The sequence below is a fragment of the Phoenix dactylifera genome, unplaced genomic scaffold (assembly GCF_009389715.1).
Source record: "Phoenix dactylifera cultivar Barhee BC4 unplaced genomic scaffold, palm_55x_up_171113_PBpolish2nd_filt_p 000300F, whole genome shotgun sequence".
Lineage (NCBI taxonomy): Eukaryota > Viridiplantae > Streptophyta > Magnoliopsida > Arecales > Arecaceae > Phoenix > Phoenix dactylifera.
The window spans coordinates 34,980-58,260 of record NW_024067777.1 but is presented as its reverse complement, the minus strand read 5'-3'; the positions used below and the strand labels follow the sequence as shown (position 1 = coordinate 58,260).

Below are 23,281 nucleotides of genomic sequence, written 5' to 3'. Positions count from 1 at the left end.
TCAGGGTAGGGTTAGCATTTACTTAACACAAAGAAGGTCAGAGAATTTATCTAAACAATTAATGTAACGTCCCACGACTGAGGCCGCAGCAACCATCCCATTTTTCTAAAAAAAAGTCTCCTCACAAGCATGTAAATCAACATCATGTCATAAATCAAGCAGCGAAATAATTAATCAATTAATGAAATCTAAAATTTAAATAATGAATAATTTGGACATTAATCATCAATAATTTGGATAGTAGATATATTAATAATTTGGAATATTGTATACAATGTTTTCTGTTTTCCGAATTGTATAAATTTTTATTAATCATTTTTTTCGTTCTTGTTTCTCATATTGTTTCTTATACTCGTTTCTCTACCCGGTAAGTATGCAAGCTGGCGGGACTGTCTTGCAGCGGATTGCACATGGCAGGGATAGCAGAGTGTATAAAATCCATCCGAGTGGTATGCCGGTTTAGATTTGGCTCATTAGGACCTATACCATATGTCATGCATTGTGGTCGTTTTTGACCCTTTTGTTTCAAACACAAAAACTAAAAATTTAAAAAATTGACCTCCTTACCAGCTCACTTCTTAGCACGAAATTAGATTTAGTTTCTTGAAATCATGCAAAAAAAGAGCATATAAAGATTCAAAGGCCTGCTCGGTTTAATGATTTCAGAAATTAGTGTTCAACCTGCAATCCATCCATGATATATATCATTGCCAAGCTGCTAAACTTACTATCGGTGTCTCATCTCCTTTCTTTGCCCTATTCTGAATCCCAAGCATTGTTAACTATAATGTCAAAGGTCTGAGGCTTTTCTCTAGCATTGACAATTTATTCTGATAAAACTCATCATTCTTAAAAAAAAAAGAAACGGATAATGCATTCATTGCAAGTGTGACATTCTAGTTTTATCAAATTCATTGTGATTCATAATGCATCAAAGCTGTTCAAAGTGGAAATCACAGATAGCCAAGAGCAGTTGACAAATATTGAATGCATAAACATGTACCCAATCAAGGAAGTAATCTCCGCTAGTTGTACTAAGACACTTAAACTAATCTCACCTTCACTAGAATATGGGGGATATAGAAGAGAGCCAGCCCCCATGCTATGTAGCCTACTGCTCTTCCACCCCATAGGCAAAAGAATCCACATTATACCAATATACATCCACTGTCGATTTTAGGCTCTGATAATGGCGTACGAGAAGTATCATTAGTTCTGCTTTTGTTCTTGCAGGAGAGCAATATGGTAAATAACTTAAATACAATAAGTTTCATTTCATGCCATACCAATTTTGACCCACCAACCTAAAACACTAAAGAAGCCAAGAAAAAGAAACTGAATAAGCACATGCAAAACCAAAATATTAGCGATAACTCCTTGAAACAGTTTGGTAAATACTTGGTCTCTGCTTGCTTTGGTCAAGCCTCTTCAATCTTTTTTGTTCGGTTAAGCATCCTTACTCAACATCAAAACCCTTCTCTTGGAGCTCCGATATGACCTCATTCCTCATGCGAAACCATAGCTTCTGAGCTTCCTGCTCAAATTTCTTAGACTGCAATTGTTTTTGCATGTTGTCAGAATCCTTGTCAAAATCTATAAATCCTTTGGGTCCAATGGTGGTGCCAAGAGTGCCTCCACTTTTAATGAATTCCTCAACTGCCTCTTTGTCACCTGGGTAGGGAAACCTCCTGCGCTCATACAGATGAGCCATCTCTTTCTCTTCCTGGATACAATGGGTAATTGCCTTCATAATTTGCTATCTAATGAACAACAAAATCACTTTCTTTTTGAAAAATATGCTATCATACTGAAACAAAAGCTGCAGACACCTGCTGTCTTTAAACTCTTCTAAATATACCAATATGATGCTCATACAAAAAGGCAAAGGTTCACCTCTTATGAAAAAAGAGAGAAAGGATAAGTATACTGAGTCTTCGGCATGTTCATCATAATCACATTATTGTAATCAAGCTGATCATGTGCTAAAATGAACTCACAAATCAGGATGAAAGTGGTGCAACTTTTTTGTAGATGAAACATGCATGCATCAAATGCGCAGATGGACTTGCAGGAAAACACATGCATTGTGTGTGCGCCCAGACACATACAAACTAGAAGCTGTAGGGTCAAATTCAGACAAATGTAATTAGGTTATTGACAAAAGATTAAACTAACTCTAAATGTCTTAAAAAAGGAAAATTCAACAGATAAGCCAAGTATGTTATATTTTGAGAAATTCAAAGTGTGTGATATTTGACGGAGCTTAATGAAGGATAATTGAGAAATGAGTGAGATCATAGATTTTCAATAGATCTCTTCTTCACTTATCCATGCCACACTTTTCCTTAAAAAGATGTCAAAAGATGAAGACCAGGGATGTGGAGGTGCACCAAGACAAGCCAAAAAGTTATTAAGAACGAAGAATTCTTTCATTCTACAATAGACTAGACTTACCCAAAGTAGTCCTAAAGAAGCTCCCTACTTTATTATCTGTCACATGGTCCTGTTTGCCAAGGCTGCAACCATTGGGACCTATCTAGAATAATAATATTATAAGGTTGACATAACCAATAGGAAGGGCATTCCATCTGATAAACCATGGTTAGTTTGAAAAAGTAGGGATCAACATGGGAAAAAGTTAAGAATATCAACAAGTATAAATTTGACATTATTGTAAAAATAGTTAAAAGAGTAGCTATTGGAAAAGAAGGTCTAATAGAGTTTTCAACACTTTAGAGAAACATGTATATCAAATTATGCACAAGTGCAGCGTAGCATATTTGAGCTTGGAAAAACATTTTAGGACAGGAATCAGGTTCAAGGTGAATTATGTGCTATTTATTTATAAAAAATATTGAAGCTCAAGGTCCTCCCTAGCCATATCTCCAATAGTTCTAAGAAAAGTCTATTGTACGAAACTACGACCCATACCATATCAGCAAGATACGGAGATTTGGTTCAGCATATGAGCCGAACTAGGCCCAATTTCGAGCGGTATCATGATTGAGAGAAAAAAAGTATTGGAAGTCTATCTAGGTCTAGATTGCATAACATACATATTGAACTAATAATGTACCATTATGATTCTCAGCACCAGCTTCGTAAACCTTGCCTAATACTTTCATTCAACAAAAAGGAAAGCAGAAACTGCTAACAATATAAATAGATTTTTTACATATTTATTCAACTAACTGCTAATATTGCATGCCCTAATTTTTCTCGGATAGGGATATCAATCAAAGATCTAAATTGATGATAAATTGGTTTCTATGCCAAAGTTAAAAAAGAACCAAGTAAACCTAAGGTTTAGGGTCTAGTGCGAGTCAAAGGTAGCAAAGATGAGGAAACCTAGAATTTGGCTGCTAGGAAGGAGGAGGTCCAATCAATTTCCTTCGATAACTTCATCTTGGATGGATAGGTAGGCAACTTATCAAGGCATGCATTTGGATTCACAACACACTATTTGAAGATTCAAAATCTTAAATGCCATTATCATGCAAATAAAAATTATTAGTTGTACCTTTCTAGTTCTAACTCCGCCTTTGTTTCGTACATAGCTAAGCCCAAGTCCAGATAAAAGAGGATGGTCATGGTAGATTGTCAGTTAGTGTAAAACTACAGTAACAACTAACATGAATCCTAAGAATATACTGGGGCATTCCCTACTAGCGATAGGTTGCCTAGGATCCCTGGTGTAGTGAAAAGTGGGAAGTGTTAACTAGGGCACTTCTCAGAAGTGACGTGCCACATTGATGCCCAAATGTGGTGAGAAGCAAGCAAGGTTCTCATACCCTGATGGACTGGTGTGGGCTAAGTGGAGATCGATGGAACTAATAGATACAATGGCTAAGAGGAGAGTTGATGCAGGAGAATCTAAGAGAACTTTTAAGTCTAATTGGGCCCATTAAGTCCAATAGACCAGCTTATTAGCTATTAAGAGTAGTCTTCATCTAATGTCATGTTATGTCTAATGTTTTCTTTTAAGTTTCAGCCAATAGTTATGTTCCAAGTCATTTGAAAGGTCAAGGGACTTGCATGTGACCTTTTAATGAACTTGGATGGCTAAAATTTAATAAAACCTCATGTGATGAAGGGATGTGATGATAGGGTTGTTAGAGACATGGTATAAAGGTCTATTAAGAGTCTTTGTAGGCGCTTCAGCCATCTGATGAGAATGATACAGATAAAAGAATTCCTAGGGCTCTTGAACCCAGAATTCTTTTATTCCAAATTTAATTTTACAACTTCTTTGCTGTAATCTCTTCTGTTCATGTTGGAATTCTATTCTTGCTGCGTAAATTGGTATCAAAGCCATGGCGGGACGTAGAAGAGGTAGAAGACATACAGGACATCAAGGACAATGAGATATGGCTGAGATGAGGCGTATGATTGAATATTTGTCATGGGCTATGCAATCCCTTCAACAATAGGAATGTCCGGAAGCCCATATGGAGATTCCGGAAGGTGACTGTGAACCCCTGGACATACCGAACAATAACACCAGGAATGAAGATTTTAGAAAAAGAGGAATGTCCCTTCCATGATATTGGACCCACTAATCAAGTAGTATGGAGGTAGATTGGAAGAGAGGCTAGTACATGCACTTGATTTCAATGGAGGAGGAATCAAGGTAGAGGTTTCTAATTTCAATGGAAAAATGCATGTGGAGGATTATTTGGACTGGAGGCTAGCTTAAGGACTTACTTTGAGAGAAAACCTAAGGTTGAAGATAGAAAGGAGGTGCTTATGAAGCTGAAACTAAAGGTGCACTTCAATGGTGGAAGACAGTTGAAGATCAGCATCCTCGGCAAAAAAAGTTAAAAGTCGGCACATGGGAACCCATAAAATCAAAGTTGCATAAACAATTTTTGCCAGCTGATTGCATGATGAAGTTGTATGAGAACTTCCACACATTAAAACAAAAAGGAATGACAGTCGACTGCACTTCCGAATTTGAGAATCTCTCTATGAGGTTTGGTTTAAACATGATGAATGAGCAAGTGACATCTCGTTATCTTGTTGGATTAAATCAATCCAATAGAGATGAGATGGGAGTGGTTTGTTTGTTCAACCTAGAACATGCTTGATAATATGCCGTAATGGCAAAAAGGTGAGTATGGCGTTTTGGTGCAAGAGGCCTTTGTCAAGAAGGATTGAGGGTGCAATGGAGAGAAATTCGAGTTCAGTTCCGAGTATTTTGAATAGACAAAAAGCTCCAAAGATGGATCAAGAAGCTGATGCATCTAGCTAGACAGGTGGCAAGTACATTGCTAATATTGACAGGGGTGAGAAGGGAAAAGATCTAGTAAGATATGGTGAACAAAACAGCTATGGTTCAAGTTCCAATAAGATGGACAGCAAGCTGCAATTACATTGTTTCTCTATGAGGAAAAGGACATACTTCCTACTTGCCCACAGCGAAGGGTCAACATGGCAGAACTCGAGGAGGAAGAAGCAGCTTTTCCGGATCCAAAATTTGATAAGCCCAATGATGAAGTAGATGATGTTGACATATATCCGGTAGAAGGGCAGCCTTTGGCAGTGCACCGCATGAAGTCAACACCTATAGATGAGAAAGAAGATTGGAGAAGGCGTGATATTTTTCGTACTCATGTGTTTTGTGGTGGCAAGGCATGCAATGTCATTCTTGATGCAGGTAGTAGTGACAACCTTGTTTCAAAATAGGTTGGAAAACTTGAAGCTGCTTACTAAAATGCATCCCAACCCCTAAAAAATTGCATGGTTTCAGAAAGGGAATGAAGTACCTGTTGCTTTCCAACGCTTAGTTAAATTTACAATGGGTGGCAACATTGAAGATGAGGTTGTGTGATGTAGTGCCTACACTTATCTATTTCGCAGAGGAAACAAGAACTATACTTTGCATCCTCTTAGGGAAGAAGCCATTAATACCCCTAAGGATAGCAAGGTTAGTGGATTTTTGACTTCGAGAAGTTTGAAGTTGCAAACAAAGAATTGGGAATTATGCATGCACTGGTTGGTAAAATTCTAGAGGATAAGCAGCCACTAGAATTTGATGATTATCCGCTAGAAATTCAACAACTATTGGGAGACTTCAAGGAGCTGGCTTGTAATGTTCCACCAAAGAGTTTACCGCCAATGAGGAGCATCCAACATGCCATCGATTTGGTCATGAGAACATCTTTACCAAACCTACCAGCTTATAGAATGCCACTGCTACAACATGCTGGAACGCACAAGCAAGTAGAGGACTCAATTGCAAAGGTTTTGGTGTGTGAAAGCAAGAGTCCTTATGTTATTCCAGCTTTGCATACACCAAAAATGATAGCTCATGGAGGATGAATGGACAATTGTGCCATAAACAAGATAATTGTCAAATAGTGATTTCCCATTCCTTGCCTAGAAGACATGCTCGATTAGTTGACAGGTTCAAGAGTGTTTCTAAGATTGATTTGAGAGGTGATTATCACCAAATCAAATTGAGAAGCGGTGACGAATGAAAGATTGCCTTCAAAACACTAGATGTACTTTACAAGGTGATATTGATGCAGTTTGGACTGTCCAATGCCCCCAGCAGCTTTATGCAAGTTATGATAGAGGTACTTAAACCTTTTTCAGGATCATCTATAGTTGTGTACTTTGATGACATATTGATTTATACTCGAACTAGAGAAGAGCATTTGATTCATTTACGTGAAGTTATGGAGATTCTTCGCAAGGTGAAGCTCTATATCAATTTGAAGAAATACTCTTTCTTGTGCGATGAGGTGGTGTTTCTTGGTTTTGTTGTGTCAGCAGATGGCTTGAAACCTGATCTTGAGAAAGTGTGAGCTATAAAAGAGTGGCCTACACCACAATCCATGGAGATGTTCATATTTTCCGTGGGCTGGCAAATTTTTACAGGAGGTTCATAAGGAATTTTAGTTCCATCATGAGTTCTATCACTGAATGCTTGAAAGAAGCTAGCTATTAGCAGACAAAATCAGCACAAATGGCCTTCAAGCAGATCAAAACATTGATGACTAAAGCTCTAATTCTCGCATTCCCAGATTTTCAAAAGCTTTTCGAAGTGGAGTGGGATGCTTCGCATGTGGGTAAAGGGGTTGTTCTTAGCTTAGAGGGGAGGCCATTGAAGTTTTCCAATGAGAAGCCAAATGATTTATTAGGGTTAAGAGATCATGTCCTATTTATATGTGTCTAATACATTATATGTGGTATCCTTTTGAGATAGTAATAAAATTCTTTTCGAGAGAATTTCCTTCACCAAGCGAAGGGTTCTTCAATCCAATTTATTTCTATTTGTGTGTTGATCTTTGAAGTATGACCTTGTTGATCAAATCGCCCCTTTTTCCTTTCCCACTGTGTTAGAAAAGGATTCATGTAGCCAACCCAACTACTTTAGGATAAAGGCTTAGGTGAGTTGAGTTGAGTTGCTCCTTTCCTATTTTCTACTTCCAATGGTATACTAAAGCTATCTCACTTGTGCTTTTACAGGTTTACAAATATTAACACCATCAATGAAAAGAGGTGAGGTTGTGGATAAATTAGTGTTCTAAGTATCTAGAAAAGCCATAATGATGCAGTCCAAGGTAGAATTGAATTATAGAGATTATTTTAATTTGTAGAAATAATGTTAATATCAAATTAGATATGATCTTATCTTTCAAAACAAGTATTCAGTAAGGAAGAGATTTTAATAATATAAGAACAAAGATAATGTGTAAGAGGCAAGAGAAAATTGATTTAAGTGGAGAGGAGAAGAATAATAAGAGATGAAAGAAAGAAGAAAATGCCAAAAGTCTTTTCTATCATTTATCTTATGCACAGGTTGTAACTCATATAAATAAGCAAATTCTAACAAAACATTAAAAGACATCCTAACAAGAATGCCAAAATGACTGCATTAGGGAAAGAAAGAAGAAGAGAAAGATAGGGCTTAGAAGGTATCATATGGATGCCCACAGGGCTTGGAACGTTCTTCCGCCTCCCTCCCTCTTGTATCTCTTCTTTTTCTTTGTTTTCCTATTGGAGAGCCCTCCAAAAAGGGGCCACATACAACTTAATAATGAGGTCGCATTTTTTAGTTGATTCACCACCTTGTCAACACAACTGAGCCCTCTACATATGATATGTGGCCCCAATAAATAAACAATAGCAACCATATGTTAGTTAAACCCAATAAATAGTAAAATAATAATAGCAAACAGAAAACAGAAAATAGACCCCAGCATATTGAAGACTTGAACATATGTTAATATAACATAGTGTTTTGAACTCTTGATATGTTCAATACTTGGCAATTTCTTGATTCCTAAGGCAATAACAAACAGTGAGATTATACTATTAGGTAAAAATGTTTTGCATTTTTTTACCCTCTACTGAATTTTGAATGATTTTAAGTGTTAACCCTATGGTTTCAACAAGTTACTATTTGATTTTGATGATAACAAACAAATGAATTTAGTTCATTATTATGATTATAGCAAATGAATAAAAATTAGAAATTGAGATTTCCTTTAAAGGCAGATGCTGGAATTCTGAACGTGTGTTAATATTTTTGACATAACTTTTTATTAAAATATAATATTAATGCAATTCTTGTTAAACTGGAAAGAAGACTTATTTATCTAAAACTTTTATATGCAATTCTTGTTTACTATTTGAATATTGGCTATGAGTAATAGGATCTGCAATCTATCTATCCATAGCTGTAATTCAGGCCGATATATGTTTACTTTTTTAGCTGTAACTTTTCAACCAAATGTCCTTTTGAGATGATTCTTGTCAGATTGGAGAGATAACTTAAAGGGCTACAACTTGTCTCTAGCCACTAAGTCAAATGCAGCCTTTTGATTCATCAAAAGGTGCTGCAAAGCAGGGAACCAAATCTGACCCAAATCTGCCTACATTAAATGTGTTGAAAAAGAATTCCCTAAGCTTTAAATTGTTTCAAACGGAAAAATGGCTTCTCAAGCCTATAAAAAGAGGTTCATACTTCAAATTGCAGCAAGAGAGAGAGTTCCATAGAGTTTGAAAGAAAAAATCAGAAGATAAAAAAGAGAGCATTCTAGTTCAGCCTATATTGGAGAACAAGAGAAGATTTTAATTCGTCGAGCTTCCTTTCTCTCTTCTTTCTTTCTTTGTGAGCTTCATTTATAAATCCAACTCCTTAAGAGTTATTACACACCTTGGGTGTGTCTCACATATTTGTTGTGAGAAGGTGAGAGAGCCTTCGTGGTTTTGAGAGTGAGGGATCGAGTAGATCTCTTGGAAGAAGCCGATGAACTTCTTGACTCAAAACAAAGTTTTTTTGAGAGGAAGAGATTTTTGTGTAAAGGTTACTAGCACCTTGAAAGCTAGTGCATAGTGAATATCAAGAGAGATCCTTGAGTAGTGGAGTAGGCATTAGCCGAACCACTTTAAATTTCGGTGTCTTATTTCTTCTCTATTTTCTTTGCTTATCTCACTTTAAGTTTATCATAGCATGCCCATACACATAAAATTTCACCTCTTGCACTCTAGTTGTCAATTTGCATAAAGCTTTAAATGTTTCATAATTTTTGCAATTTGCATACATTTACAAACTTGACTTTTATATTTTTTTTTTTATAAACCCAATTCACCCCCCCCTTAGGTTGCCTAGTTGGGTCAACAATTAGTATCAGAGCAAGGGCTCTATTTATAGACTTAACTGTCTTAAAGTAGAAAATGGAAACTATAGTAGGAACCTCTCTTACCGAAGGTCAATCGACCAATAGGCCATCTTTGTTTAGTGGTTTAAACTATAACTATTGGAAGACTAGAATGTGAATATATATCCAAGCTGTAGATTATGAATTATATAAAGTCATTGTAAATGAGCCTAAAATACCAAGTCTGAAAATGAATGGGATAAAATTGATGTGAAACATATTCAAATGAATGCTAAAGCCATGAACTTGTTGTATTGTGCATTAGATCCTAATGAGTCCAATAGAAATTCTGCATGTGAAACGGCTAAAGAAATATGGGATAGATTAGAAGTAACTCATGAAGGTACTAATCAAGTTAAAGAGTCAAAAATTAGCATGCTTGTGCATAGTTATGAACTCTTTAAGATGAATGCCGAAGAATCTATTTCCAACATGTTTACTAGATTTACTAATATTACTAATGCTTTGAAATCTCTTGATAAATCTTATACTAATATTGAAATGGTGAGAAAGATTCTTAGGTCTTTGCCAAAAAGTTGGAAGCCAAAAATCACCGCAATACAAGAGGCAAAAGATCTTACAAAGCTTAACTTGGATGAGCTTTCGGATTCTCTCATGACCCATGAGCTATCCATGAAGCCGAAGGAGGATGATAGCAAAAGAAAGAAAGGCTTAGCTCTTCAATCATCCATCACCGACGAATCAAGTGAAGAAGATGAGGATCTTGCTTTGCTTACAAAGAAATTTAAAAGATTTCTAAGTAAGAGAAAGCAAGGAGCAAAAAGATTTCAAAAGTGAGATGCGGCCAAAAATAAAATCATATTTTACCAATGTAAGAAGCCGGGCCATATCAAATATGATTGTCCTCAATTAAAGAAATCAAGTAAGAAGGATAAGAAAAAAGCCATGGTAGCGGCATGGGGCAAAAGTGATTCAAGTAGCTCCGATGAAAAAAATGATAATAAGCTTGCTAATCTTTGCTTCATGGCAAAAGAAGATAATGAGGCATGTGATTCTATGGATAACAATTTCTCATATGATGAATTGCAAAATGCTTTTGAAGAATTGGATAACGAATTTAGAAAACTTGGCCTAAAAAATGTTTCTTTTAAAAAGATCGTTTCTTCTCTTTCTAATGAAAATTAAGTTTTGAAAAATGAGAATGAAGTTTTGAAAAAGAAAGTCAAAGAACTATCTTCAAAGTTAGAAATTTCATCTTCAAATGATATAAAGCATGAAAATAAATCTTTGAAAATAAAAGTTCAAGATTATGAATTTCCAAATCATATTTTTAAACTTTCAAAAGCTTTGTATGGTTTAAAACAAACACCTAGAGCATGGTATGAAAGATTAAGTAAATTTTTTATTGATAATGATTTTACAAGAGAAAAACTAGATACTACACTTTTTATAAAATTAAAAAATATGACATGCTCATTGTTCAAGTTTATGTTGATGATATTATATTCGGTGCTCCAAATGAAAGCTTGTACAAAAATTTTGTTAAGTGTATGCAAGGTGAATTTGAGATGAGCATGATGGGAGAGTCAAACTACTTTCTTGGACTCCAAATCAAGCAACTAAAGGAAGGCATTTTCATTAATCAATCCAAGTACATAAAGGATTTGCTTAAAAGGTTTGGAATGAAAAATGCAAAACCAATTGGAACCCCAATAAGTCCATCAACTAAGCTAGACAAAGATGAAAATGGTAAGCTGATAGATGATAGAAAATATCGAGGTATGATTGGCACTTTACTCTATTTAACCAAACCGGATATTATGTGTAGTGTTTGTATGTGTGCTAGATTTTAATCATGTCCAAAAGAATCTCACATGATTGCCGTGCAACGTAATTTTTGATATTTATTGGACACTCAAAAATTAGGATTATGGTATTATAAAAATATTTTTTTTTGATCTTATTGATTTCTCCGATGCGGATTTTGCGGGTTGTAAAATTAATCGAAAAATTACTAGTGGTTCTTGTCAATTTTTTGGACATTCTCTAGTAACTTGGTTTAGTAAAAAGCAAAATTCGGTAGCTTTATCTACGGCCAAAACCGAATATATTGCCGCCGGTAGTTACTGTACTCAAATTTTATGGATGAAACAACAATTAGAAAATTTTGAATTTCATTTCTCTCATATTTCTATTAAATGTGATAATGCTAGTGCAATTAATTTAACTAAAAATTCTATTCAACATTCTAAAACCAAACATATTGAAATTAGACATCATTTATAAGAGATCATGTTTAAAAAGAAAATAATTTATTAGTACTGATTACCAATTGGCGGATATTTTTACAAAACCTCTTAACGAAGAAAGATTTTGTTATATTAGAAAAGAACTTGGTACGTCTAATCCTTTTGAAAAATAATATTTTTTAAAAAATATTTTTCTATGCTATGCATATAGATAGGGGGAGATATTGTGCATAACTTTAAATCTTATCAATCTCTCTATATCTTGATGAATTAGAATTCATGTTGTTCTCTTCTCATGTGCTAAAATGCAATTATTTAGGAAGAGAATAAATGTTATCAAATAAGATTGATTCATGAACAATTATTTGATTTACTTTGATATCACATCAATATTTTTTTAGATTTGATATTTCTTTTTGTTGATGCTAAAAGGGGGAGAAGATATATGATTAATACCAAGAGATGCTATTTGAAAAAAAATAATATATATAAGTTTGCATCCATTGTTTGTCAACATATATTGTTTGTCATCATTAAAAAGGAGAAGATTGTTAAACCCATGGTTTCAACCAAGGTTCGTGGTACCGATCGTACCGACGTACTGGTCGGCTTCGGTATCGGTACGGTACCAGTGCCGAACCGAACCGAGCCGAACAGATACCGAACCAATAGGGCACATTCGGCCTGGTTTCGACCCCATCGTCGTTTTTTTTTGTAGTTCTTTCATTTTTGGATATTTTTTGGATGTTTTTATGTTTAAGTTTAAGATTAAAACTAGATGATGCAACTTATTACTTCCAAATGATTCAAATAATGAGATGAAGAACATAAAATATTTTCAAATTAAGATACAATCAATTACATACATTTAAAGCACTCTCGAATATCTAAAATCGGATCGAGTGGCGATGCTTCTCGTCAATATCTGGATCATCAACATAATATGAAGGCAGATCAATCCATCCCTCTAACCAAGCGGCATTGTAGTCTTGTATGCTCAATCCTCGAGGAATGCGTGTTGGGTCATAAGAACTCTCGGATCTCTCGCTGAAGCTCTGGCTCTAAGAGGTGTCTTGATAAGGGGCCCATCCGAATATGCCGGCACCAAAATCCGACCCGTAAGACCCTCCAGGCTGCGCAGGGTAGTAGCCACCGGAAGATGACTCCGATGCACCATATCCATAGACTGGCTGAGGCCGCGAATAATAGGAAGACTCGGAACTTGATACATCAATGGATCCGACTCCACATGGGAGGTCATCTGCAGCTGCATCCTGGCCTCTTGAACGACCTCGAGGAGCTCTTCTTCGATATGCAATGGTATCTGACCGGCCTATATCAGACGGCCTACCGTGGTCCGTATCTTGTGTAGCATGTGTAAACTGAGACTCACAGGTGTATCGAAAACCTCCCTCCAGCTGTGTCTCATAAGTAGTACCATACTATCCTCCACTTCCTCCATGGCTAGTAGATCCATCTCCACCAGAACCTTCATCGTTGTTGGTCCAAGTCTCCTCGACACTCTCCATTGGGGCCCTTTTCTTTTCTTTTCTTGTTTGCTGGGATTGACGCCCTCCTGATCGAATCGACTGGGTAGTAGAGCATCCTCGTCCTCGCATGAGAGGATCATCTTTCTGAACGGGAGCGTCGTACCAGTCATGCGGTGACTGGCTTCCCTCTAGCCACGTCATATCAGCTGTAGGAGTGCGTGGAATGTTGCGCTCAGCCCATTGCTGTGGATCGACCATAGCCTCGGTAGCTATGATGCTGGCTGGTCGTCAAGGCGATCCTGGCTCATCAAGCTCGGGCTCCTGCTGCTGGGCCACAAGCCATCGAGCATAGGATTATCATCATCATCTGTAAAAGTCCTATAGATGGGATCTGCATACTTGAGCTCCACTTCCTCCTGAATGCATTTTAGCCTCAACCGCAGATTGTAGTGCACATAAACTAGGTCGTTGAGGCGCTTTTGTGTCGAACGGTTCCTCTGTTTGTTGTGGATGAGGCCGAAGGTGGACTAGTTGCGCTCACAGCCACTCGAGGAGACCATTTGGGAGAGGATCCGGATAGCTATCCGCTTAAGTTTTTTGCGAATCCGCCAAAATGAATCCACCATTCAGCTGTAAAAATATTGAAGATAATTACATTTTACATATATGATGGCCTCATAGTTGAAGATAATTCAGATGCAAAAATGTTTTGCGGATTTGTATTGTACCTGGATTCATAGTTGTCTTGCTCACGACAGCTGGTCGCTGTCCAAAGCTATGGCTGCCCTTTCTAAATAATTTGGTCTGTGGAAAGAAGCTTATTGTAGTATGTCAATAATATAAGATCTAATATATTTACATATGTTACTAAATCATAGTTACCTCTTCTATACATGACGCGGCAACTTCTGGATCAGGCTCCATCTTATAAATAACATTACGCAGAGCATGAAGAAGTTCATCATCCCTACCAATTCCACTCTCATACTGAAACCAGAGATCAGATAGTATGCTGCACATAGATGACACCATCTTAGTATAATTATACAAATATATCAATCAGTATAATTATCAATATTATCGCTTACCTGCTAGATGCAATTTTCTACCCATTTGGGCTCCCCACCGCCGCTCAATGATGTCGATGTACTCCTGGGCATGGGCTACATCTGCCTCCATGATCTGAACCTTTACATTCTCCATCATGTGATACAAAAAGCCCATCTAGGGGTACCTCTCGCTATCCACGACCCGCAGCACTTCATATAATGGTTTGATAGCCTTGACTATCGCATTGGCCCGCTGCCAGAATGACTGCCTGCTTACCAAGTCTTCCATCCTGCTTCCTTCAGCGCCGGCCTGGGCATATCTACTTTCCTGCCACTCGGGATTAACAAACATCTGACGTAGGGCTCCTTTTTTCTCGATAAGGCTATCAAGTGCAATGTAATTCGTAGCAAACCGTGTAACTCCTGGTCTAAGAATTTCTCCCCCTGCATACTTTCTCATTAATGAAAGAACCCAAGTATGGCTATAAATATACCTGGTGATGCGTTGGGCTATCTCCACCGTATGTTGCACCCTACAGATCTTTCCAATATCCATCAGAATGAGGTCGATGCAATGTGCAGCACATGGGGTCCAGACAATTTGTGGTCGCCGCTCCATCAAGACCTGCCCGGCCAACTTATATTGCGGCCCGTTATCAGTGACGACCTGCACGATATTCTCCTCTCCAATCTGATCAATCACCTCCTCTATAAGTCTGAGGATGTATGAGGCGTTGTGCACCTTATCCGAAGCATCAACTGACTTGTGGAAGAAAGTCTTCGTATCACAGTATGTCACAAAGTTGATGATGGCCCGCTTTGTCGGACCGATCCAACCATCACACATCAGAGTGAGCCCATATGTAGGCCACTTGCTCTTATATGAGCCAATCCAATTCTCTAGCTCCTCCTTATTGTTGTCAAGAAGCTCACCGTAGATGTCCCTCGGGCCTGGAGGATCGACACCGGGACCGGCAGACTGTATGGCAGAAATGGCAGACTTGTAGTATGTATTGTCTGCAGCATTTGCTGGAATGTGGCTGAAGTGGAACCAGGATCCAATAGCTCGCCACATATCTTTCTTCTTCTCCTTCTTCTACATTGTGTCTACCCTTTGCTGCTTCGAATCTCTCCTGGGGAAGGCATGCGGATCTACATCATGGATTGACGCACCTAGTGGAATCCCTCCGGAAGACTTCTTTCGGCCACCAAAACCACCCAGGATAGATGCAATCCGGCTACGTCCTCTGCCCTCGCCCTCCCTGACTGAAGTTGTCCTTTGAAACTCTGGATCTTGTCTGCTTCCATCAGAACCGGCGCCCGACTCGAAAACGAGGGCCCAAATCGAGCCCGATGCCTCGCCACCTCCTGCTGCCACCGATCATCTAGACTCGCCCGCATGGCAGCCTGGATCTGTGCCTCCTCCTCATCTGGACCCTCGACCTCCTGTAACTCCATCAAGTGATATGAAGGTGCTTCTGCAGCTTGGCGTTCCACCTCCGCTTTCTGCTTGGCAGCCCTCTCCTTGGCTGCTTTGATCTCAACGAGATTTTTTCTCATCAGCTGACGGGTGCTCGGTGGGCACTCCGAGCATGCAGATATCTCACGAGAATTACCGGCTAAGTGCTGCTTTAATCTGGTTACTCCTCCTCCTTTGAAGCACTTGTGGCAATAATTGCACTGAAACTGGTACCGTTCACCGAGCATCTTCCCATGCTCCCAGCCAATATTACGCTCTTAGGGTTGCCCTCTCCTTGACGGCTCCATTCCTACAACCACATTAATTTTTTTCAATTTCTATTTTTTTAATTAAAAATTAATATTTAAATTTTTAATTAAATTTTAAATTATATAAATTCTGTAAAAACAAAAGTTAATGTCACCATTAACATCGTCCATATATTGACAACATATAAAAAATTCAAGACGAAATAGAATCATTGAATCATTTCCTTTTTTTTGCAATTTTTGACTTAATTTTTTTAAGCAATTTAAATGAAATATTAAAAAAAACAATGTAGGGGAAACAAATTTTACCTTATTTAGTTTTTGCTGGATTTTTCTTCAAGAAAAACGACGCTCTCCGACCTTTCTAATTTTTTTTCATGCCTTTGTCTTTGCCTTTCTCTTTTTTTCCTCCTTTCTCTCTGTCTTTCCTTCATCTAAGCTGATGGATTTGACTTCAGCATTCGGTCGGCTTTTATAGCCAACCGTTGAGGCACTGTGGCACTTTGAAAAGTGCCACTGTGAGCCACAGCGCAGCACTTTCGATTGAAGTGCCGCACAAAGCGGCACTTTCGATTGAAGTGCCACAGTGTGCCACTTTGAAAGTGCCTCTGGCCAGCGCTGTGGCACTTCACTAAAATCCAGCACCGAACCGGTGCGAACCGAGCCGGTTCGCACCGGTTCAAGCTCATGCCGGTGCGAACCGAGCCGGTTCGAGCATCGAACCAAACGGTTTCGACCCATATTGGGACTCCGGAACCGTTTTATACCCCGGAACCGGACCGGTGCCAGTCGGGACCGGTCCGGTTCGGGCTGAACCGACCAGTACAGGTCGGTTCAGCAGACCCTGGTTTCAACAGTTTACTATTTAATTTGAATGATAACAAACAAATGAATTTAGTTCATTATTATGATTATAGCAAACGAATGAAAATTAGGAATTGAGATCTCTTTTGAAGGCAGATGCTGGAATTCTGAATGTGTGTTAGTATTTTTGGCATAACTTTTTATTAGAATATAATATTAATGCATTTTTTATTGAACTGGAAAGAAGACTTATTTATCTAAAACTTTTATATTCAATATATTTTCAAATTTAAACATTAGCTATGAGTAATAGGATCTGCAATCTATCTATCCATAGCTGAAATTCAGGCTAACATATGTTTACTCTTTTAGCTGTAACTTTTCAACCAAATGTCCTTTTGAGATGATTTTTGTCAGGTTGAAAAGATAACTTAAAGGGCTACAACTTGTCTCTAGCCACTAAGTCAAATGCAGCCTTTTGATTCATCAAAAAGGTGCTACAAAGCAGAAAACTAAATCTGACCCGAACCTGCCTGCATTAAATGTGTTGAAAAAGAATATCCAAAGCTTCAAATTGTTTCAAACGGAAAAATGGCTTCTCAAGCCTATAAAATAAGGTTCATACTTCAAATTGCAGCAAGAGAGAGAGAGAGAGTTCTATAGAGTTTGAAAGAAAAATCAAGAGATAAAAGAGAGAGCATTCTAGCTCAGCCTATATTGGAGAACAAGAGAAGATTTTAATTCGTCAAGCTTCCTTTCTCTCTTCTTTCTTTCTTTGTGAGCTTCATTTATAAATCCAACTCCTTGAGAGTTATTACACACCTTGGGTGTGTCTCACATATTTGTTGTGAGAAGGTGAGAGAGCCTTCATGGTTTTGAGAGTGAGGGATCGAGTAGATTTCTTGGAAGAAGTCGATGGACTTTTGACTCAAAACAAAATTGTTTTGAGGGAAAGAGATTTTTGTGTAAAGGTTACTAGCACCTTGAAGGCTAGTGCATAGTGAATATCAAGAGAGGTCCTTGAGTAGTGGAGTAGGCATTGGCCGAACCACTTTAAGTTTCGGTGTCTTATTTCTTCTCTATTTTCTTTGCTTATCTTGCTTTAAGTTTATCATAGCATACCCATACACATAAGATTTCACCTCTTGCACTCTAGTTGTCAATTTGCATAAAGCTTTAAATTCTTCATTATTTTTGCAATTTGCAGACATTTAAAAACCTGATTTTTATATTCATTTTTTTTTATAAGCCCAATTCACCGCGCCCCCCCCCCCCCCCCCCCCCCCCCCCCCCCGGGTTGCCTAGTTGGGCCAACATTAAGTTTTTGGGAAAGTAGATCTAACGATTTTTATTCCCTGCCTGTATTCTACTACTTCTATTTTTTGCAATAAACTTCTTGCAAAACCACAATGAATGCAAGCATATGCAGCATCTCTCACTCAAAACAATTGTTGCCACCGCCAACTATTTTTAAATAAACTGTACCATCACATCAGCTTCAGCAAAAAACTAGGAATTCCAAGTGATATGTAAACATGTAAGCAGATACATGCATACCCATTTAAAGATTAAAAGATATATGTTAATTTTGCTTTGTAAACTCATATGATTTAACTGAGCTTCTTGACATCAAACTACCAAAAGCTAATGTTCCTCTCCATATATCCTATTGAGTATCCAATGTAAGATAAGCATGTAACGATAAATATGTTGTCTACGTCTATTATAACTGTGTAGCATCATGATGTTATGAGCTTCATATTGAAAGCAGAGGCAGAAACAATTGTTTGGATACAGGAAGTTCATAGGTTTCAGCATTAATGATTACAAATTGTAAGCTTAATTTAAGAAGTGGAAGAAAAAAATAGGTTCTACATTCAATTCAAAGTACTAGCAACACTTAGTTTGCTGAGTTCTGAGCAAGTAGATTTACATCCTCAATCCAAAGGAATGAATTGTTGTCAGCATGCACATGTTACTCAAAATGAAACAAATGAAGGGGAAGTTTCACCTTTGGTCGAGGCTTAAGCGTCCACCAACCAAGTGGAGATGTTTCGTTCCACAACCAAGCAAGTCCAAAGATTGTGTACGTGTAGAGCATAGCCTTCCCCATCTGCTTCCAGAAGTAAAGATCCTCCTTTCCCAACCCAATTTTCCTAAACAGCAAACCAAAAATATAATGAAAAACAAGTATTAGAATCAACGAATCAGTTTGAGAAAATAACCAATCAAAAACATGTGGGACAGCAATCCAAACAACAAAAAAAGAAATTCATGATTCGGTGTGGCTTCAAACTTTCTGCGACGCATTTCATAGACTTGGCAAGCTAAAGAAACCAAAGATTGCACCAAATATATTTAAACTTTCTGTTTCAATTATTTTTTCCAGTGAATTGATCAATTAAGATCTGCCTTCATCTCTTTTTAGAAGCACAAGGGATAGGAGTTATCAAGTATACCACGATCCTTGTTCTTCCACAAATTACAAAGGGGAAGAGGAAACAACCAGAAAAACCAACATGGAAGATTTGAGAATGGCAATAGCTGGGTTAGGTCACCTGAGGAACTTTTGAGCTTTAAAGCTGGCCATCGAGAGAACCTGCTCACAGGAATGGAACGCTTCAGTGAGGCATTTTGATGAACAAATGAAGAGCAGAGAAGAGCACAGCAAAGCAGAGCAGTACCCGCTACTAGATGTACCCGCTACTAGATGAACCGGCACGAATCAGCTTAGTACCTCAAAGACCATCCTTCTTGAAGGACCTCCACCAATCGCCACATCCAAGAAGACAGTTGGATTCTTTGTTTTGGCCACTTCAACCTTGGCGTATAAAGAACAAATCAAGAAAGATTTGATCTGAATCTTTTCAAAAATAAAAATCTCATTCAAAATAATGATGAGAGGTTATAGTATAACACATATAAGCAATATAAGGGCATAACGAAGAAATTAGAAGAAGAAAAAGAAGAGGGGGAGGGGGCTGTAAGATTTTCTTCCCCGTTTATGTAAATCTTTCTGTTCATTTTAACAGACAGACGAGAAAATCGTAATCAAAATACAATAAGCATCATAACGGTAGGCAGAACTTTAGCGTAAAGCAATGGGATCACGCATAAGGGAAGCATACCAGAATGGATCAACAGTGGCATTGATATGACCAGGCCGCGGAAACATGTTTTATGTAGTCACAGCATATGGCTATTTCCCATGAATCTAGATTAAAAACAAAGAAAATAAAAGGGGAACAGTTTTAATCATTCCTAATAAAACTAACCTCTTTGTCCAATCGCCTTGAACTTTCAGGGGCAAAAAAGCAATAAAACTAACCTCTTTTACAAAACCCTAACCTGTTCGTCGACAAAAAAACGGATTCAAGCCCAGCACCCTAACCAGAGCTCCCAGGTAATAGACCCATTACGTTAAAGAATAAAAGGACGGACACGATCGGAGACGCCAAGACTCAGGAAAAAAACTTTGGGAACACTCACTCGATCGTTGGAAAATGGAAATCTTAGAATTATCGGGGCAAAAAGATCGAATCACGGAAGGAAACAGATGGGAAACTGTAGACTTTCTGTTACCTGGTAGAAAAGGGAAGAGAAGCAAAGCTGAGAGCAGCGGCTGCTCCTCTGCGCGGCCCCGGAACGAAACGAGAAGGAGCGAAAGACCGGAGAATGGAACCCAAGCGCGGTAGGCCCCGCTCCCTCTTTCTCTTGGCCTCTTGGGACAGGAATTTACCGTTATGCCCCTGTCTATGGATGAATTTACGGGAACTACTAGACGATGCGAGTTAATGTACAGGAAGGCGGCGGGGGTGGGTCCGTGCGAATGTGGAAGGCGCGGACAGAAAGGGCAATATTCACGTATTGAACATGAAAATTTTGTAAGAAAAAAAAAAAAGATTTCATTCCCCCCAAAAAAATGTAATTTTTATTTCTATAAACATATAGACAACTTTATTGGAATTATCCTCTTCATTCTTTCTTATAATTAAAATTATTTATAATTTAATTTTATAGTGGAATTCTCAATAAACTATTTTTTAATTATATACAATCAAATAGTTTGTAGCAAATTCCTCTCAAAAATAATTTAAACCAAATCCATCCAAAATTATAAATTTATCCATTCTTATGATTTTTTAATATTAAGAAAAATATGTGTTAGAAAGTTATCTATGATCAGGTACAAGCATATTCATATTTGTATCCATATTTTTAAAAAATATAAATTCAAATATGGATATTACATGAATACCAAATTAGTATCCATATTTATTCTTAATGGATGCAGATATAAATTGAATATTAAGTATAACCATATTTATTCTGAATGAATACTGATATAAATCAAATATTATTTATATTTGTATTTTTTTCTATCGTAATATAGATATAAGCCAGATTTTATTCGGATATAAAACCAAATTTTATCATAATGCACACAACACATAGGTAAGAAAAGATTTAGAATTAAAGTTTATTAAATCGACACAAAGACCGATTTGGTCGAGGGTCACTGATTCAACCCAATTAATGTTAAAATATTAAAATAAAAAATTATGTAAGATAAAAATACAATAAAAATATTATTATTTTCTATATCAAATAGCATTCTTACTTTTTAAAATAATCATAAATTATCTATCCTTAGAAAGCATGGAAGTTAATATAGGAATGCATAGAAGTTAATTTTTAAATATTTTAATAATAAGGCATTGAAAATATCATAAAGAATAAAATAATGCATGTTCATTTTCATTTTTACCAAAGAGAAAATGATTTTTGTATATAGCAATGATTAAAATATGAAATGTCATAATATACATTAGATGATTATTTAATAATCTGAGTACATGTGAAGAAGTCAGCTCTCTTAATAAGCTAGAATGCATGCTATAACCTGGTAGTTGAGAGCTTGTTATTCAAATCAAAGATCACTAGTTCAAATTAGTTTCTTTTTGCAAATTTTTACCGGATGTCCGAATCCAAATTCGAAAAGTATTTAAAATCTAAATTTGGATCCAAGTTCAATAAGATATCAAAATTTCTATCCAAATTCGATCCACTTTGGATACAAAAATGGACACGGTTGAGATAGATCATGAGGCAATAAGTTCCATTATACCCATAGATTATATGAATCAATATTTAGGTTAACTTATATCGTTAAGTTTCTGGTATGGATACAATTTGACGTATTAGTCAAGATAAAAATCTTGGCAAGGAGCAAAAGACAATGTTTTCCTTCCATCTTTATAATCACCATGCATTTAGAATAGATTCTTGAACTTAAGTTAGTCTCATTCATATTATTGCCAACTATCACAAAAAAACCCCCTAGGCCGAGTATACACTGCCTTAGGGGCGAGGAGAACACAGGTGGTGCAGTGGGGTCCCATAGCTAAGACTTGGACATCTTCCATGTAACGGTTCATGGGTACTAAAGATCAGCAACAAAACCTCCCGGTTGTTTATGGTTATAGTTCATCATGTCCTAATTGAGATCACAAAGACTAATAATTTATTGCATGCTGGTCAGGGTCACGGTTCATCTTGCCTGTACTGCAAACATGTAGGCTAACAACTTACACCTCCTGCGGCCAAGGTCCATTTATCACAGTGATTGACTGAGAGTTTGAAATATGAGCAAAATACAGTTCCCATGTAACTTATGGAACTCTGGAGTTCTCAAAATAATAATAAGTAACTTTCATGAAATCATAACCATAAGCAATGAGTCACATTATCATAAAAAAGCGTTCAAAAGCACAACCATGTAATCTCAAAGAAAAGTAGTAACTTCAAGGTTCCTGATAAAATGGACAAATAAATTAAATTTTCAAAATCTTCAGATGTACTGTGTTGGGGGAAAAATGGATCACCCAAAGCGCGTGGTCAAACCGCCGACACTCAATGGTGAACGTAACAACGGCGAACATGCTCTCGGCAGTCCCGACCTCAGAGCGCCCGGTCTCGGCATCGACAACCACAGAGCTCACGACCTCGATCTCGGCATGACCATTGCAGGCACAGTCTCGGCAGAGTTGAGCCTGGTCGACCTCATGACCAGGAAAGACCCAGTCAAAGGGAGAAGCAAACCTTCCCACCACATCGAAAATCAAGCCCTCCATATCCAGGATCAAATCCTGCAATCTCCACCTCAACGGCTGTCAACATTTGAATGCACCTGATCTCAACGGATCACCAGCTAGCCCAAAATTTCGAATCGTTATGGTAACTCATTGATTCACGCAATCACGCCCGATCACAGGTAACCGCTACACCCCCTATAAAAAGGAGGGAGAGCTCTAGGCAGGGAATCTCTT

General features: G+C 37.5%; 2 protein-coding genes across 6 annotated transcripts; both read right to left on the bottom strand.

The window, feature by feature from the left end:
• Positions 1 to 905: 905 nt before the first annotated feature.
• On the bottom strand, positions 906 to 20,641 carry LOC120103696. Of its 5 annotated transcripts, XM_039118048.1 has the most exons (6): positions 20,535 to 20,635; positions 20,081 to 20,166; positions 19,637 to 19,773; positions 19,511 to 19,551; positions 18,964 to 19,108; positions 906 to 1,723 (listed from the first exon to the last, which is right to left on the bottom strand). In XM_039118048.1, exons 4-6 carry the CDS (start codon positions 19,540 to 19,542, stop codon positions 1,457 to 1,459), a joined length of 444 nt encoding a protein of 147 aa, XP_038973976.1. In that variant the 5' UTR covers positions 19,543 to 19,551; positions 19,637 to 19,773; positions 20,081 to 20,166; positions 20,535 to 20,635; the 3' UTR covers positions 906 to 1,456. The 5 variants fall into 5 exon arrangements, with proteins under 5 accessions (XP_038973976.1, XP_038973974.1, XP_038973978.1 ...); XM_039118046.1 differs by lacking the exon at positions 20,081 to 20,166 and having other exon boundaries at positions 20,535 to 20,641; XM_039118050.1 differs by lacking the exon at positions 20,081 to 20,166 and having other exon boundaries at positions 19,653 to 19,773; positions 20,535 to 20,641.
• On the bottom strand, positions 11,590 to 16,231 carry LOC120105497. Its single transcript, XM_039118045.1, has 2 exons — positions 14,254 to 16,231; positions 11,590 to 14,175 (listed from the first exon to the last, which is right to left on the bottom strand). The coding sequence occupies exon 1, from the start codon at positions 15,493 to 15,495 to the stop codon at positions 14,596 to 14,598; it is 900 nt and encodes a 299-aa protein (XP_038973973.1). The 5' UTR covers positions 15,496 to 16,231; the 3' UTR covers positions 11,590 to 14,175; positions 14,254 to 14,595.
• Positions 20,642 to 23,281: the final 2,640 nt, after the last annotated feature.